Here is a 19,651-nt window from a genome sequence, read left to right on the forward strand (position 1 = left end):
GTTTCAATAACCAAGTTCAGACACTTACTACTTACTGGCTTTCGATCTCAAAAATACTTTGGTGCTGCTGAAGAGTAAATCAAAAAAAATTAAATCTGTACATTTGAGAACTCAGCATCCTTGCTGAGAAAGCCCAAACTATATTTTTTAGTAATGCTAATTAAAATTAAATTAAGATTAAATTCATTTTAGATTCCCTCCCAGCACAGTAATTTGGAGAATGAAGCAAATCTGAAGACTAGTTCCTCAGGGCAGGGCTGGTGGGGATATCAGCCTGAATGACTTATTCCAGCAGGACAAAGGGAAAAAGGAGACTTTAACATCCTAACTTATACTGCTTGGGTGCATAATTTTCTTGTACATGCAAATCATGGTAAACTACAAACAGTTATACCATCCATAAACCAGGAAGCTTTTAGCGAGATTGTTAATGCAAGGCTCTGTTGCACTTCTTACCCTCTCCATGGTGAACTCTGTATGGGAAGATCCATCCACAGGCAAAAAGGACTTTTGCTGAGGTCAGGCTTCAGCCTTTAGACTGACTTTAAAGGTAGTTGGGAACAAGAATTTATTTTGAAAAAAATGAGCAAATTAGTTCTGTAATAGATAATGGTGTGAGAAATTATTTTGAATGTGTATTTATGATGCCAAAGCTCCGTGGTACCTGAACAGTGTAGTTGGGTTAGGGTCTCAACAGCCTGTGAAATGGTGAGCCTTTCTTGTGTGTGGTAGCTTATGTGTCTTCAGCACAAGGCTGTCTTGTCTGAGCAGTCTTGTGGGATATATCATCTCAGGAGGATGAGTTCAGTGCTGGAATGAACTTTAAGAGCACAGAAATCGTTAGTGTTATACCTGGGTTTTGGAGACCTTGTGGGCTCCCTGAAGCATCTCTCTGATTTCTTGTTGTCTTAGACTTGCTGGGCAGCTGTGGCTGACTTTGTCTCCTTGTGGTGCCTGCTGCTCAGTGCAGTAAGCCAGTTTGGTGTCTAGTGGCGTGAGTACAGATGGAGCTAACGCCTGTGTCTCTCTCTTATCAAATTTGTTATCAGCACAGAATATGTTGACCATCACAACTCTGCAGCAAAAAAAAAATTATGCCGTGTTTGGCTATAAATATATAATTTTAAAACTTTCTTTTCAGCAATATTATTTATCTTTTAAAAATATTTGTTAAAATTTACTAAATTTTGCTAAAGGTAGTAATCCTGTTTAATACCTGGAAAAGAGATCAAAATATCTTAAAATTTATGTTTTGCACTTTTTGATTTTGCTTGGCAATCAAATAAGTTGCAAGGTTAATTTATTTTTAGTGAGAAAATAAAAAAAAAAATCATTTATACAGTAATGAGAACTATAAGTTGATTTCATTAATTCACAATTTATTTCCACCAAAAAATGAAATATTGAGAAAAAAAATAATTTGATTTGGAGATAGTCCTTTTAAAACTGGCTTTAAAACTCTTTCTTTTATTTGTGATTGCTACAAAAGCTATAGTAATATAATTTTAGAAAAATATCATCTGAGCTGGCATGCTCTTAGCAAAAATTAGTTGTGATAATTCTGTACAACTTGATCTTCAAGAGGCTTGTTTTCTTTCCGATATAGAACTAAATTAGTCATACACAGATTCCTCTAAGAAAATGTCTCATGCAAGAAGCAGAGAAATTCAAGATTCTTCAAATGGATTTTTCACCAAATTATGTGTATAGTGCTCTCTTGATTATTAAATTACACTCTGTGCTAGGTCAAGGTATAGAATAAATGATTATCATTTGTTTTAAGTGAATGGGAATTAGATAATTAAGAAGCATATTATTGGGTTTCAGATAGCAGGTAATTTTGTGTTTAAACTCAATGAAAGGTTTGGATGGGGTGTAAAGAAGGAGGCTTTTATTAAGAAAATAGAAGCAGGAAATTGGACCACTTCAGAACAGACTTACTCAATTTCTCTTACTAAAATCAGTGGGCAGGTTTTCACAAAAAGAGTATTAACTGTTGAAGGTAACAGACAATGTACAAGCTAGATCTTAAAAGATGGATTTAGTTTTTGCATTCACTTGAATGCAGTTATCCTTCAGCAATATGTAGGTTTTACAGCATTTCCTGTAAAAACCTTCTAAGATATGGAAAGCCCCACTGAAGGAAATAGAAACAGTACATCTGAGAACATCATGCCCCGAGTTAAAAAAATCATAATGATGTTATACATTATCAAAAATGCAGTATCAGTTTATGTTTTCTGTCTGTTTGTTCATTACTTCCTTTTTATAGGCAAAATCAGGAAACTCAGTAGGACAGATCTATAAACAAAAGTCACAAACTGAGTAGGTACACTGCTCTGGTTGGTGAATCGCTGCTTTTGAACTGGACCTGCTTGAATGAGACCTGTAACTCTTTGAACCTTTTCTGGAAAACTTCAAAGTGGTGGTGATATGCACCAAAACAGCTGATCAGTTTTGGGGAACTTAGACTCTCCCCAAATATGAGAAGATTAAGGACTTAATGATAGGTGGAAAGGCCTGTAAATAATATTTCTTTTGGGAGTATACAAGGATTGTGGCTCTACATGGCTGTTTCTCAGGGCTCTGGTCTCTCCAAGACTAGCTGCTATAACTTTTGTAATGAAGCGTGGCGAGGCAGCGTCCTTGTCCTCCCACCACCTCTCCATAGCTCCCACCACATGTGTCTTCTGGTCACTGGGCTCAGCGCAGTTGCCCAACCTGGCCACTGAGCTGTGTGTGTCCTGTGGCTGGACGTTTCTTAGCCTGCTTTCTGGCCTCTGTCAGTCCTCCTGGTCTTGCAAAATATTTTTCAGCCCTATAACCCTCCTGAAATTTAAAAACAAACCATGACAAATGATGAAATTTTGGCACAGGTTAAGTTTTTTGTTGGCTTTATTGGGGCAGTTGAGGTATATAGCCATATAAACATGAGATTTTTAGTATTGGGGAGGGGGTGGGGGGGGCTGTCAAAGCCGTGAAGGCATTCTGTATTTTGAGGGCAGGAGCATGAACTGAAAGGACTGTGCTGTTAATGGCTAGTCCAGAAGGGTCCATAAAATTTTCATGGTAGCTCCACCATCCCTCACACACACACACACACAAGAAATACCAGAAAACCCATGGTGTGCTATCTTTGAATAAAACAGCAGCTTCAAAATCTGCCAGAATGACTGGGGACACGCTACACAGGAAAGAAAGAACTCAAGTGATGCAGCAGGTTGACAAGGTCTCAATACCGGTTGCAGAAGTGAGAATCGCTTTCACCCTAGTTGCATGGATTGCAACACTGTTATCCCCTACAGCTCAGGTATGAAAAGCATCTGCAGAAATAGCCTATCTCCTGGAATAGGCTATGGAAGTTACAGAATATTTTCCATTTAATTAAGAAACTTCCATTTCTAGACATATATCCGCTGCTGCATGCCAGAAATTATTCAGCAGAGCAAGGCAAAGCAAGCTACAGTTCAGCGCCGGTGCCGTACATGGGGAACAGGGGCACTGCCAAACAGCAGTGCTCTCCCGTGAATGGCGTGATTGAAAAGGAGCCAGCCACTCCACTTGCAGCAAGGCCGGAGCAGAGGAGGATGCCACACGAGCACTCTTCTGTTCAGCAGCTGTGTTTTCCCCCATGTTTACACATGCTACTGATGCAATGAGGAGTAACGTGGTCTAGTTGAGTGAAAAAGTGATTTAAGCAGGGTGGGCTTTTGGCACAGGGAAACCCTGTCTTAGCACGCGTTGTGGCATGCGACACGTGCCATAAATCCTTGCCCCTTTGTTGTTCCTTCTCTTTCCCGGTCCTGGTCTGACCCGGACCAAGACCAGGACATCTCTGTTCCTCCGAGAAAGTCAGGAGGTGCTAGATGCTGAGATAGTAACACTGTGGAGGTGAGGAGGGCGTCAGGAATAAAGAAAGGACTGTAGCTGGAATTTGGGGGCCCCAGGTTTCCAAATATGCAAGTGAGGATCCAGGCACTGGTCTCACACAAGAAGTGTGACTGCTTCTCTAGGTTATGTTTCATATGTTTCTGACCTTTATTGTCTTACATCCCATTGTTCTTGCTTTAATCAAAGTTGCACAAATCTCTTGGTTTTAGATTTAAGGTAGACTTTTCTGCACCTACCCCAAACACAGGAAAGCAAGACAACTTTTTTACATCTTATACCGAAAAGCAATTAGTAAGAGCATTTGACTTGCATTGCTAGCTCCCACTGATCTCTAAGGGCTGTTGCAGAAGAAGCAATTGTGTACAAGAAGGTGAAGAGACAAAAAATGTACCTAAGCTTAAGTAGTCTTTTTCTAATATAGTTTTGTACTGAGGTTCTCAAATTTGGGGGGGGGGGGGGGGGTGGTGGTGTAAAGATTTATGGTCAAATAGGTAAAGTACTTGGTTTTAATAATTCTGCTAACTATATGAAACACACGACATAGGTTACAATTCTGCTCTGATCTCTTTTTTTTCTTCCTGAAACATTCTATAAGTTAAATTTCTATTGAATGCTGTAACAAGCAAGGGATTGGTAGCAATTGCTGAGATACATATGCACTGAGATACATACTTACTTCATGGAAGATTGAAATCCTCTTCTCACAGTTTGATCACTGTGGTTTTGGCTTTCAAACTTGTCACAAAGTTCTTGGGACAATTGACTTCTGTAGGTAGCTTAGAGTAATACTTTGCTAACAGTTTCAGGGGAAAGCTTTTTGAAATATTTTTTAATTGAAACTGTTTTTGGCATTTCCTGTTTCCAGAATTCCTCTTACTTTCATACTCCAGACAAACCTCAGCTTTCTTTACTCATCGTGCATCTGCAATTTTAACATTATCTCAGGCAAAAGGCAAAACATTATGCTAGAACAGAGAGACAAATATCCCTCACATTTGAAACACTGGAATGTTTCAAGTTTTGATTCCAGTTGTAATGAAAAACTGGTGACATCAATTTTGTACAGCAGTTTTCCAGAGTGTTGTGCCTCTACAGAGGTTATTTAATCTGGTCTTTTATGCCTAACCAATTGTAAAGTCTCTACCGTTTTTCACTGTCATACTGCAATACAGTGATACATGAGAAAAAATGCATACTTCTGCTTTTCTAGTTTTAATCAGCTTTTCAAGGATTTTTGCCTTATATTGTATTTTATTCCTATAGGCATAAATCCTGTCCTCTTGTTACAAGTTAATGTTCAAATTAAAATCATCATTGCTGTATGCTATCAATTTTCTTGGCAGAATAGTTTCTTTCAAACTATGAGCCTTTCATCAAACTGTTTTGTCTCAGTAGCTAAAATATCAGTTTTGATTCTGGAAACTCTTAGATGAGTGTATTTAATGTTATGCACAAAAACAAAGCTATGCTTATGCATAAATGCTTGTGTGCTCTGGCTGTGCTTTGCCAGGCAACTTTATTCCAGAGCTGTCTGTCAGGTGTATTATATAACTGCTCTATATTAATTATTAAATCCTTTATTATTTAGAGTAATTATAATTTAATGGCTGTAGCTTTCCATGGGAGGTTTTTTCTCTTAATGCAGGCCTGTTTTCTGTAGCTATTCAAACTCCAGATGAAGAAATAAAAGGAAAAATAAATCAGAATTTAATTAGAGATTACTCAGAACAGGTTAAAGCAAGTGGAGGTTCACTGAAGTAGCAGGAAAACAGAGTTATTTCTCTGGAAATTTGACTTTTAACAAGTTCCAGTTGAGTGTGTTTCTTCCCTCTTTAATACAAAATCAGCTTACAGGTTAAAAAAAATCTAACCAAACCAAAATAGTTTCCTGAATGAACTTTCTTTTGCAAATATTATTGGTTTTTTTCCTCTAAGTTTTAACACCATTAGAATTTAAAAGGAAAAATCAAGAAATAGTAGTGGTGATAAGTTTTGAAGTTCAAGATTAGAATGCATCCTACTAAAATGTACTGGTAGTAACTGAAGGAAACCAAACAGCTCTACTGACATGAAAAATGTGTATTAGGGTGGGTTAAATTCTGATTTGACTGTTACTATCATCTTACATTTCAAACTGTATTGGCCTCATCCTGACATAGAATTCACATATACTTACATCCAAAAGAAGCATGTCAAATGGAAATTCATAAAGTAAGAAATATCATTGTAGGGGCCTAGTGGGCTGGGCTGGTACACAGAACATTTCAAATGCTGGTTTTTGAAAACCCACCACTTCTTTTGTAGATCAGCAGTCTCCCGTGAGTGGATCTGTCACCTGGATCTGTCTCTTAAAGCCTGTGAGAACTGAGTAGGGCATGGTCATTTTTTCTAGCTGCTGATATTTCACACAGGGATTTCATGTCTTCCAGTGCCTTAGGGCATGGGGCTGCACAGCAGCACCCCTCCTTCTGGTCAGTACCCCAAACTTTCCAGACTTCTCAGGTAGCCTCCTGGGGGTCAAAAAGACAGGCAAGAAGCACAGACTTCAAAGAGCGATTTTCCAGCAGCCACTTCTGCTCATAAAAACACCCAAAGTAGCACTCCTGAACACGCTTTTCTCACCCTGTGAATCCTGCAGTTCTTGGGTTAGATGGGCATCCCGGGGTTGTGTAACATTTCTTGTTTTCTCACTCCCTGGTGTGCCGTCCCTAAATGTAGCAGTGACAAGCCCGTCCCTGATGGGGAGCGTACCTCCCCGAGGACTGAGAAATACAATCTGTGATCCCATGTGGCTCTAAGCCCCGAGCCAGGCTTCTGCATGGGGAGCTGATTGTCAGGGGAGGGCTAGAGCTTGAAAGGCTGAATGTCTGTGGCTTTCCATGGCTCTCTGAGTGACGGCTCTCTTGTTCACCTCAGCAGGGGAAACTGGAAGAGTCATCTAGGGGAGTATCACTACTTGGGTGCCTTTATAGTCTCCCCTATATCTTGGCGAGGGGCCACTTGCAGATGCAGGTTATTACACAAGTGGGCTCTTTGTTGCTCTAAATTTTTTTCTGGAATGCTTCCCCTACTCTTTCTGAATAAAATATCTGGAATAAACCAGCCTAGGTGAGTCAAAACTGGCTTTCTGGTACAGGAAAAAAAACCCCTGACAGTTACCATACAAATTACAAGACAGAAAAGAGCGTAGAGTTTGCAGCTTTGTATAAATATATTCAATGCTGCCTCAGCTACCTTAATTTGTATCTTAGGATGAGGGCAGTGGGAATTCTGCTGTTGGGTTTGACCCTGAATCTTGAAGAAGATATTCAAAGCTCTTTATGTGCTACAGTGTTTTCACAGGCCACCTGGTGTAATGGCAAGAGTGGATATTCAAGGACATAGTGAGTAGTTCAGATCCAACACTTGTAATACACACAACAGCTGCTGCTCTCCTCCCATCTCAGGCACGGTAATTGTGAAATTCCAACCTCTAAATAATGCACTCTTAACTCTGAAAAAAGTTTAAGGACGCAGTATGTAAGGAAGAAGCCAGAGCATCTTGTTTTCTGACCTCTCAGCTGGAGCAGACCAGGCACAGCCTGCTGTAAGGCTGCTCAGCATGTGCTGAGCCCTCCCCTCCCAGGGGAGGGAAAGCACAACCCTGACAGATGGCGAGGGAAGGCCCTAATCATATAATCGTAGGTATGCATCCAAATGTGCGATATGGAGCCTTTGTTTTGTCCCTGTGTTGTGTGAGATCACCAGAAAGCAGGCATGCCTTGCTAAGTGGAGGGCAAACCACCTTGTTGTGAGGCACTCAGTCTCATTGTCACGTCTTTGCAATAGCTGGTATGCTGCTCTGCTCCTGTCATCTGGCCAGGCACGCGTCTTCCGTGGTGGGCGACATTTTTATTTCTGTCACGTTATGCATTTAGGTTTGGTTATTGTATAAATTAGGAAGGGCCGCCCAATCCTCAAAAGGAGGACTGCATCATGCAGCTCGTTCTATACGTCTGAGTGGCCCCCAAAAATGCCATGGCAGAGACTTGGCAGCACTGTTCAAGTCACCTGAAGCTGTCCACAGACCGGGGCTACTGTCAGTGGTTGTGCTGTGCATCACCGCGCTTACAGGAAAAGGCTCTCCGGGGAAAGAGGTAACCACCCAAGGTTTTCTAAGTAATGGATTTTGTTTTTTTTTTTAATTTGCCTTCTCAACTGCAAAAAATAAGTGATGCTCCTCATTGAATTGAATTTAAAATTTCAGTTAGATGAGTTATGTGTTTAGGTAAGTGTAGTGAAACATTTCTTTTGGGGACCCACAAGAAAATCAAATTAAATGCTAGAATATTAAACATACCGGAGAAGGAAAAGGTCACCTGATCTTCTGTCTGATTCAACCAGAGTGTGCAGCTGGGCTGGAGTCAGGGTCATCCAGGTCCCCAGGGCTGGCTGTCTTGTCAGGACATCCCATGGTGGCTGCCGGTCACATCTTCTGTCAGGTCTGTATGGAAAGTTTAAATGCTGAGCCAGCAGATGGAAGTTGGGATTAGGCTAGTCTTGGGTGTCTTGCATTTTTCAGCCACAGCTGAACTTTAACTTGGTGAGTTAGAAAAGACTGACAGCAGTGCTATTCCCAGTTGTTTCTTCCCTAAATGACACTGCTTGGTGAATTTGACTTAAGTTCATGATTAACTTTGGGGTTAACTAAAAAAAAGAATTCTCTGTTAATTTGGTAATGATTCAGATCTTTCCCTTGCCAGACTCTCCTGATAGGGCACACTGTGCCTACTCAGACTCAGTTTCCAGGGCACCAGAGAGATAACAATTGCATTTATCCCCCCTGGATAAGAGATCTGGAAACGCTGCTTCTCTGTCATCTTTGGTTTCTTTGGAAGTCTCATAGATTGTCAAAATGGATACGCTGCTGTCCTGTGGTTTGCTGTCCCTTATCTTTGAATTAGTGCAGTGCCGTGGTATATCTTGAATTGTGCCTCACGGTCTCTGACGTTTCAGCACTCTGAAATCAAGCTCAAGAGGCAACAAAACGTGGCCACAGCCTCCCTCACTGGCACCTCCACCTCCTGCGCAGTCCTGGCTTCAGTTGTCCCTCTCCCGGAGAGACTCTGACAGATGGAGCTGCTGCTGGGCCCTGGGCTGCTGCCAGGGGGACTTCTCTGCACATCAGTGGTGTCCGCGTCCAAACCTGTCACTGCCTGGATAGCCCTTCAAACCCGGGAAGCTCCTGGGAGGTCTTCCAGGGAAGCCAGCCCAAGGTTGATTTCCTAGCACATCCACTGTAAAAAATGGACTAGCGTATGAGAGTAAAGGTACTTAAAGGCACACGACAATTAATAAAGTTGTGTTATTATTTAATAATTGAGAAAATTCCTTCTCTGGAGGGAATGGTGGCTGCCTGTAGTTTTACACATGCAATGCTATTTCCCACTGTAAATTCACAGTTAATAAAAGCAGACTGATTTTGGAGTCTGCTAGGAAGAGGTGATTCCGAGTGATAAGTGAAATAAATATCAATTTTTGTTTGTAGACCGTGTTACATTTAGATAAATATTAATATTTAAAAACACATGTATACTTAGAATCTGAGGTACTGTATGACTTCAAAGAATAATTTACTTTGGCAGATAAACTCTCCGAATGATGAGGATTTTCATTCTCTGAAAAGTTAATCAAATCATAAAAAAGGATGAACAATAGAACAGGCAAACCCTCAGCTGAATTGAGATGTTGCAGTTATCACACATGCATGTATCCTAAAATATAATCATACCCTACCTATTTGGATATTTGTTTCTATCTGTTAACTTCCTTAATGGAGTTAAAGGTAGTTCAAATTACTGACATATGTTTCAGTGGTTATACAGTCTGATTATGATTCTCAGTTAAGATTTTATGCTAGAAGTATTAAAACCAAAAGAAGTGTGTTCTCATATGCAGCCTCATTTCAAACTATCAAGGAATTTATTAAGCATCCTAAGAAACAGGAACTTCTTTTCAGAAGAATTAATGTAAGCTCTGTACACTCGCTTCATCACTCTAGTCATTATACTTCATGGATAAATCTGCCTTCATTATTGTATATTTGTTTATACCTTTCTTAGTTTCCTGAATGAAAGGTATAACGATGGTGTTAACAATTCAGATTTTAAGAAGTAATTGTTTTAAAGTAATTATTTTTTATTTCATTGTATAGCTCTTTGATACATAATTTATAAATACCTAAGATATTTAGGTATTAAATCCACATGAACTATATTACTAAATTTCTATGCAGAACCAGAAGCCAGTCTAACAAACAAAATAGGAGACATAAAATCGGGAAGGTAAAAACAAAGGTTAAAAAGGATTGGTAAAATTAATTTTTATAAGCTTTTAAAAATGGAGATGGTTGAAATTTTTATGGAAAAAATCTTCTTGGGCTATAAAACCACTAGATTTTTTATGAGTTCAGGATACTTAATGACATTTTATGTGCTGCTTGCTTACTTGCTTTCTATGTCCTGTTGGCTAAATACCATTACTAATGTAGTGAAATAAGCCCAAGGTTAAGACTTCTTAGCTTTTATCCTGACTCTAAGGCTGACATAGACTGTTTGGCCTTTGGCTGCTTTAACCTTTCTGTCTGTTTGGCTTTATGGATGAATGAAAGATAGGACTTGAGAACTAGCTATGAAGAGTAATTATCACTTGCTATATATACTGCTTTCATAACTCAGGATTTTCTGTATGTTGTGTGCACTGGAATCCAGGATTTCAGAAATAAAACACTAAACAGGTACTTCAAATGAAGGAAAGAGTCGTGCAGGAGTTAAAGATAAAGGTAATATTTCTTTGGGCAAAACAGATTTTTAACTCTAATTACGAGGGTGAAAACTGTGGTAATTCAAATCCTTGCAAAGGTAACATATTTTTCTTCCTTGAATCTTTCTTTTCTCGCAGCTTCTGCTGAAGAATAATCTTCTATCTGACCTGACATTTTCTTCCTTATTTGAACTGTGATTCTTAATCTCGGCATTTCTGTCTTTAAACAAAGAAATGGTTGTCTATAAGTGGATAGAAATTCATGAAAAAGGCTTTGCTCATTCATTATTTATAAGCTTCTTTTGTGATTTTTTTTTTTTTTTAATTGGAAATTTTCAACGTGTATTGGTTATTGCTGATATGTGATAAGCATAACTGAAAAGCTTCCCGGTCCTGTTTGACAAGGATATCTTATGAAAGTTAAGATTACATTAATTTGCTAAGAGTTTCTACAGGATCCACAAAATGAAATGTTTCTGTATTTATTCTGAAGGAAATTAGCGTTCATGATGCTTGGTTTAATTCAGTAATGTAAAGGCATTCAAAACAGCATTTCCAGCTTTTGTGATAGATCGTTATTTTGTGAAAGAGCTTTCAAAATGAGCGAGACAAAGGTAAGACAGGTTAGAAGAGACTTTGCAGGCAATTTGCACAGGACTTACTGAAATATGGGAAGTGTTCTCAGACTTGCCATCAGTTTGCAGTCTCCAGCTTAGATTTTTCTCTGCTTGTGTTCAGCCCATCTTCTTTCCTGGGACTTGTTCTCTGAACACCCCTAGTCGCAGGATTGCTGTCGTTCAGTGCGGCACATTAGCTCTTCACGAGCCTTCACAGCAGGCAATAGAGGGAATGAGAAAGAAGAGCCAAGACCTGCCAGTGACAAATGATTGCTAGGTGACTGGCAGTTTAAAGTGCTAAAGAAGAACATTCACTCTTTAAAAGAGAATGTGACCAGAAACCAAATTGGAGAAAGGCAAGCCTCGGAACACCATAATGTAAAGTGTCTGTGCACCCTGTCTCTGGACTGAACCTGTCAATGAGTTGCCAATAGCTTGTGAATGGTGAACTTCCAGATAGGTTAGATGTGTCTTTGAAAATGTTAGCACTTGTGCCGTGGCATGATTTTTTATTCGCATCTAAGAGATTGATTTGAAATTTGACATTAAAATCTTTCCAAATTGAAGTATCATTCTCTTTCTAAGGATCTTTAGGCATTTCAAATGTGTATGGTCCATGCTCAGTTTCACCCATTGGCGGCCACTTGGGCATTTTCCAAAATTCTTCTGAGATCTGATGAGTAAATATTCCCCATAGCTACCAGCAGTCCTGTTGCACTGTGATGCATGGATGAGGAACAATGTGCAAGAGCTAAATATTTCTGTTGTAGGGCAGGGTTTAATGATATTGGATCCTGAGATAGGCTGCTAAGTGCTAAATGTGCAGCAAGATTTTCTAACGTGCTAAGCATCTAATCACTCCCACTGAATGACGATGGTTAAGCAAGAGGGGCAGCCAACAAAGAGTGGGAGAAGGGATTGTTAAACTGATGTCAGAGGAAGGTTTTCAGGGAGTACAGTGATAATTTCCTAACTGGAGAAGCAGGAGGAGCTATATAAAAAAATTTTGAAAAACTTTTTTCAAGGAGAAGGAGACATGGAGGCAGCACCTTATGCAAGGATGTTTTTTCAGGACAAACTAAGACCTAGATATTGTGTATTCTTTCAGCTACAAGTTATGTCTTTTTCTACTGCTTCTAAGTCAAGAAGTGTCACTGAGATGAGACACCTCAGTGACCCTTAGCTTATCTGGAGACTAGTCCATCGTAAGTTTATTAATTTTACTTTAAAATTTACTTTATATTTGTTGGAAAGTGAATACTCATCCCTTGCACACGTTTATCTTTGTAGTTTGCATGGAACTCTAACTTTATAAAGAGCTGCAGTGACACAACAAAGTATTAGTACTGTCAATCTATGGTAAGCTATTTAGAGCTTTGAGCTTAATTTTCATTTACAGCCATGCGGTTTGGGCACCATGGTAATGTTAGGGCAGACCTGTTAATTTGTCTTTGTTCTGGTGGCCTAGACATAGTTTTTTACGCTAGTGTAACCAACTAGGCGTGTACGAGTCCGTGAATACATTCACAGATCAATATACGTCTTTTTGTAACTTTGTAGGATCCTGTGTTATTTCAGAGTCCTCTTACTATTATAAGCATAAATTATACTGGTGATATACTGGTGTAAACATTTTTATATTGGCTTAACTGCATCACCACTAGGGTTATTTGTACCTTTTCAGTCAGACTGACATACTTGAAGGTGCTACAAGCTTTAGATATAGACAAAGTCTTAATGTCATTAGAAACTAGCCAGTATTGTCTACATAAAGGAAAACAAAGGAAATCCATCCCATATCCTATGCATTGCAAGTGCTTTCTGTCATCCTTAAACATTTCTCAGTAGAATCTATCTTCATGAGGTATGAATAAGTACACTTATAAAAAATGTAGTGAAAATGGAAATTATGACATATAGTGAAAAGAACTAAAACTAAGCATAGTCTCATCTGGAAATTCTCAGTTTAAGTGCATAACAGTCATACTAGCAATCATAATGCTGTTGTGCATTTTGGTAAGTTTGTTTTACTCAGCTGATGTCAGTTGCAGAATTATTTTTGCTTTTATTCAACAAGAACATATAACTACCTGATATGCAATTAAAAATCTGTTGTATTAACTTTGTGAAATGTGACCCAATTAATTAAGTGGTAGTGTGTCAATTTGTCTGGAGTTGCTTAAAGTGGGCTATAAAATTCTGTAATAAAACATGGAGAAGAAAACATTTTAATTCACCTTTAAGAATAGTTCAGTTCTTTGTTGGCAGAAGACTTTTATCTTGGCCATATAAGCAATCTATTCTGTGACAATTAATTAACCACAAGGATTAGTTGGTTATAATTCTGTTTGGCATAGTTTTCAGTCACATATTTCTGGGCCAGTTTTCTCTGGGTTGGTTAGTTTTCATACTTTTCTGTTCCTATGTGAAAGAACAGCTGCAGATTCAAGTTCTAAAATCCCACCGCTCCTGTCATGGTATCAACAAACATTATCTCACAAAACAAGTATATTTTCCCTCATATTTTTCTTCCGCATTTTAACCTGAGCAGGAGGGTTTCAATACAATCTCTCTATCATGAGTGTGGAAAGATCAAGTTAAAAATAATGAAAGCACTACAGAAAGAAGCCAACATCATATTCTGAATATTGCGCAAAGCACTTTGTTGGTGTGTTTATTTGAAGGAGTTCCAGTTTCTCATGTCCTTTTGTTGTTGAACACAAAGAGATTTTGACAGATATGAGCTACGTTATACAAACAGTATACTGACTTGAATAATTCAGAATTTTCAAAGGGAATTCAAGGGAATGGCATATAGAAAAGTAGACCCTGCAGTCCCATCCTTAGCTATGTTGACCTATGCAAGAGAGCAGAGCGCCATAGTGCTGCCTCCTTGCTTCTTTTAATTAATATTTGGAGGTGACTTTGTCACTGATCAGCACTTGTGTGCGGGGAACTGAAAAACCAACAACTGTAGTTGTACTCCTTGCTGGGAGTACAAAAGAGCACAAAGACTGTTTGTGTCTCCCCCTCAGCACCCCTGTAATCATACTAGGAAATGGATAGTGTACCCTTCCTCTCAATGAAAATATGGTTTATCTCCCTCATGGACTACTTTCCACAATTGTAACTACTTTAAGATATCAAATATCTTTATGCCTTTTCTTGACTTCAAGAAACCTTGGCATATGCTCTGTGAATTGTCCTTTCCCATTTGTAAAGGACAAGGCATTGATAATGTGTTTTCTAGGTACGAAACACTTTTTTCCCACACTCTTGGGTTTCTGAGTCCAAAAAAGTCTTGCTCTTCAGCTCAGTCTGCCATGGAATTTTGTTTCTCCAAACAGCTCCTCCAATCTCCATTCCTACAAGGGCTAGCTCCTGGTACCCAGGCTAGCTCGTTGTAGGCTAGCTCATCTCTATTGCACTGCATCGCACTTACCATTATAGGCAGATTCTCAGTGTTACTTCATCTGTAAAGGAAGCTGTGTAAGAATTTATAAATGTTGAAAAGGAATGGTATTGTAGGTCAAATGAAAAAATCACAGAAGAAGTTTCTCAATTGCAGTACCTTAATCAGTTAGAGCACAGATTTACTCTCTCTTTTTTGTATGCTTCCCCACCTATTATGTGCTTCTTACATCTAATCTAGTCCCGGTAAGTGCTCCATACAGAAATGTTTGTGGAGCAATTACTCTTTTCTCTTCGCTGTTCATCAGAGCTATCAGGTTTTATCCTGTTGATGTAAAGTTGTGGGTAGACCAACACCAAGGTGCATGTCCTCCCCATTTGGTATAAGTAGATGCTGTGGACTATCTGGCATCTAATGTGCAAATTGTATGTTGGTATACATTCTGGTGTTTGTCTCTCTTTTCTCTAGGTTGTGTTCTGATGTTTTAAATCTACAGGTAATAGCTGTCTTGCTACAAATACAGATGGAATTGAATTGGTTCAGTTTTTAGCAGGGACCATTTTAACTTTTAGATGACTAATGGGAAGATTTTATTGTTTAAGACTGTCAAGGATTTATGCATGTATCTATTTCACAGAGGATTTTCAGCTGATGACAGAACGTATAAACTTATATTTACTCCTAAGAGTATGTAATGCTGTGTGGATGGGCTTTGTGAAACTGCTGCTGGAGACCAGGGGATTGTGCTTTTATTCCAAAGTAGTCTTAGGGCCCCACAAGTGGATCATGCTCATGGGAAAGGCAGATAAATTTTCAGAACTGCAAACTCCAGCTTTTGATGGAGGTGTAGCAGATGCCCAGGTATCTCTGCCAGATTTGCAGCCCAGTCTACAATTCTGCGTAAACAATTTTAACAGTAAGAAGTGTGGTTTATGTAAGGAAAACTTTCGCCTCCTGTGAGCTCTCAGATTAGTATTAATCAGCCTGTAGAATTTACTAAAATGGAGCTAACTGCTCCATTCAGCAAAGCTGAACAGGCACAATTACTTTGAGTGAAAAAGGAGAAAAGGTTAATGTGGAGCTGTTGGGTGAAATACAGTCTTTTCAAATTTGCCATTTAGTTCAAGATCATCAGCTCCCAAAATCAGTGTCACAAATAGGGTCTTGAGCTCAGAATTTAAATGTAAATTGGGTTGTGCATGCCCACATATAGAGCCCTGAAAGGACATTTTTGGCTCTGCTGAGCCAGCTCATCAAAGAAAACTTTAGCCAGTGTGCCTGTGGTTTATAAATCTCTGACAAAATGTAAAAGTTTTAGTGTAAAAGTGATAATTTAGTAAGTTCCTGGACTTCTAAGCCATACCAAAATCCCAACAGAACTAGCAGAAATTAATTGATGCCAGATGTTATCAGAAGGGTAGGACAAATGTGTGCCGGAGTTCCAACTACAGCGGCCAAGGCAGCAGCCAAACAAATTAAGTTCCTATATCTGTGTTACTCTACTCCATTAGGTACCAGAAGGCCATATATGTGATGATAGTCCCAAAATAGCAGATGAGAGTAACAGTAAAATTTTAGCTCAAGTGCACGTTGGCTTTAATTATATAACATAGTATGTTTTGCAGTCAGGGTACTAATGAGTTGCTAATTCCCAGTCAGAATAAGAGATTAGATTCCCAGCATATCTATTAACTAGCCAGTCTACTCTGTGCTGACTGGAGCCTGCCAGTACGACTCCCCTGGGAAATACTTCACTGTGCAAGATGTCCTAGTTGTTTAAATGAGAGTGGAATGTGTGATTTAGCCATATCTGTTCTCCCAGCAAAGTGTCCTGCATGGTGTGAACCAGTAAGTGTGTGATCTTTAAGCTGGAGATGTCCGTGCCCAATAACAACAATTCCCTGATTATGTAAATGAGTTCTTAAAAATAATTCGCATTTCTTTAAAGAATCAGAAATATTTCTTTTAATTATGTTAGCTGTCTGGCATTCTGCTTTGATAATTCGTGCACTGCAGGCATATTTCATTTCCTTTTGACATATTGTCAAAAAAGAAGGCAAAATCGGTTAAATAATTGAGAACATGTGAACTGCCATAAACAATCACTCTTGTTTGTTTCTCTGCAGAAAGAAAGGAAGTGAAGGTGGGAGAGTACAATGCTGTGGCTGACACACTGGAAATAATCAACAACAGCATCAGGTTCCAAGGTAGGAGAGAAAACTGGAAAGAGGTACAAGAATGACATGGATAGCTGTGTGTAGTTTGTAAGACTGCTTGCTGTCAAAGAACTGGTTTTGGATTTTTAATATCAAAAAGCTGGGACACTGCATAAAGAGAATGGGAACTGAGCTGTGCTTTAAAAATAAAAGAATTCTGAACAGAAAATCATGATGTTTTGATATTGGATACTTGTTTTTCATTGCAATGACCAGGACAAATTCAAATTTATATGTGTACACAAGTGTTCTTTGATATTTCAACAAGCTGCAGATATGTCTTCGATTTCATCTCCACTAATCAATAATGTTCTAATTTCCTCCTCATTTCCCACTCCTCCAGTTCATCTTACCTGTGGGATGCTCTTGTGTGCTGTTTTTGCACACACAAGAAGGAGGTGGTTGTTTTTCTTTGGGAGGTGTCTCTTAGGCAGTTAGAAAATAGGATTTCAAAATACCAAGGCTAGCTTTAAGATGGCCCCTGTGAAACAGGGCTAGAGAGGATGTTCAGCCCAGCAGCACTCCCACGGTCCACAGCGGGCATATAGACTGTGTTGCTGTAGCTTCTTACCATCTTTTGTCCCATGCTGCTCCAAAGTTAACATGGGGACTTCCTCTGCCCTCACAGCAGTTGGAGTACGGGCATACCGACGGCTTTCTAGGCATATGATCACAGCAGCCAGATGTCAGCTGAAATGAGTTTTAGGGGTCTCTCCTGTTGACTATAGGCATATACGTTATTTTTAAAGCTAATAATTAGGATTTAATCTTAAGCTCTGCTATGGTGCGATTCAGTAACGGAAAATAAAGTCAGCTTGGTGAGATCTGTGTGGTTTCCCCTGGGAGTGGTGGATGAGTATCAAGCTGCTGTATCCCATGCTCTACTACCCCTGCCTCCAGTGTCCCAACACACAAGGTTTGCTTGAGCATGACTGGAGTTTCACTGAAGTGATCTAACCCATGACTGCTTGTCCATCAGCTGCAGCTTTCCACCTTTCCTGTTGGTATCCTTTGCTGGACTTAAAAGAGCACAGCTACATGCACTTCTCACATCTGTCTGGAGAATGAGGCTTTGGAAATGAAGAGTGCAGAATCTGTCCCAGTTGCCTAAGTCTGGGACCCAGCAGATTATTTTTGCTGCAAGGAGGAACTCATGATGTGGTTGAATACTGATTCAATACGACTAATTTCCAGAGAATATATGCAGGATGAACCAAGTAACAGGAGACAGTTTTTATTCATAACTCCATGCCTTTAAGGACAGTAGATGATGGGAAAAATTTTCTATTCAGGCTTTTTTCAGGATCAGACTCCTAGTTCTTGTTCTGACCACATCTGGTGTCCCTTCCACCCATAGCCTGTCTTATATTTGTCTTAAGATGCATTATGTGACTCCCAGTGAACCTTCTCTATTTACCCACCTTAACTTTTCACTGAGGCAGTCATGTATTCAATGTAGTGGACACTGTTATTACCATCTTCCAGGCAGTATAAAAAACTTAGTTACTTTAAGTATTTGAAATGAAGAGTAGTAAATATAGCCCTGTTTAATCCATTACATAAAATTGCACACAAGAGAACAATAATTCATGATATTAGAAGCAATAGAATTGAATGCCCATTGCACAAATAAGAAAATACATTTTATAGAATCACTGGTTGTATTTAATAAATACAAATCATCAATATAGTCTGTCTATTTTAGATACAGCAGGGTGGGTTTTTTGCTTTAATATTAGTTCTTTTAATTCATGCACATGCTTCACTGTATTTTTGGCTTGTTACTTGTTCCCTAATTTTGTGAAGTGTCATTCACTATAAATGCATGCTCTGAGGTGGGAAAGGGAAAAGGGGAAAATCTCAGGTACTTTTCTCCCATATCAAATCAGCAAATGGTCCCTTGACTGCCACTTTATTGCGATTACCTGAAAGGAAACTTTTTTTTCCAAAAATGTTGGGCACAAAGACCAAAGGATAGCAAGTTTCCATTGTCTGAGTTGTTTCAGCTTAACTGGTATGGATAAAGCTATTTTATTGTATAGATCCTTGAATATTCTTCTAGGTGCAAAGCAGAAGAGTGATCGTGAAATTTAGCTATGGCAGCTGCTAGCCAGTTACTTGCAGCTCTGTGATCAGCGGGTCCACAGAGCTCTGCCTGTGCAGCCACGTTGTGAAATGAAGCTGCTCGGCCCCGTGTGGTCGTCCTCGCAGCCCCATGGAGAGCTGATGGGAAGGGGCAGGCTCGGGCACTGTAGGGCACACAAATCCCTTTCTGAAGGAAGGCAGTGATGCAAAAGGCCTTTTGTCAATCCCCTGCACCAAGGAAAAATTCAGTAAGCAGGTAAAATGGAGTGTGGGAAGTAGGGGATGCAGAGCTTTATTGCAGTTGTCGGAAAGTAATTCTTCTCATTAAACTGAGAAACCTTTAATTAGTGGGAGCTAACTGTCAATCAAGCACATGGCTTTAAACATAGTTTTTAAGTTCAGACATTCAAGTCCACCTCTGCAGGGATTTGCAAAGTGGGTCTGTCCCTGTAAAACCTTTGCTATCCATTCTTCTAAATTTTTCCACTCCGCGGAGTTCTGTGAAGGCACCACCAGCCCTGCCTCCCTCTGCTCCCGGGGCTTCTCCCACCCTGCCCACAGCCCAGGACCCCATTTCAGACCTCCAGGACCGTCAGTCCCTGCCCCAGCAATGCCACACCAAGGCTGGT

General features: G+C 39.6%; 1 protein-coding gene across 1 annotated transcript in view; it reads left to right on the top strand.

The window, feature by feature from the left end:
* Positions 1-19,651, top strand: part of GABBR2 (gamma-aminobutyric acid type B receptor subunit 2) — a 484,603-nt gene that overhangs the window by 295,234 nt on the left and 169,718 nt on the right. The window contains exon 9 of the mRNA XM_075024282.1: positions 16,848-16,928. Coding sequence (XP_074880383.1) covers positions 16,848-16,928 — 81 coding nt within the window. The remainder of the gene's footprint in view (positions 1-16,847; positions 16,929-19,651) is intronic.

The sequence above is a fragment of the Buteo buteo genome, chromosome 3, assembly GCF_964188355.1.
Source record: "Buteo buteo chromosome 3, bButBut1.hap1.1, whole genome shotgun sequence".
Classification (NCBI taxonomy): Eukaryota; Metazoa; Chordata; class Aves; order Accipitriformes; family Accipitridae; genus Buteo; species Buteo buteo.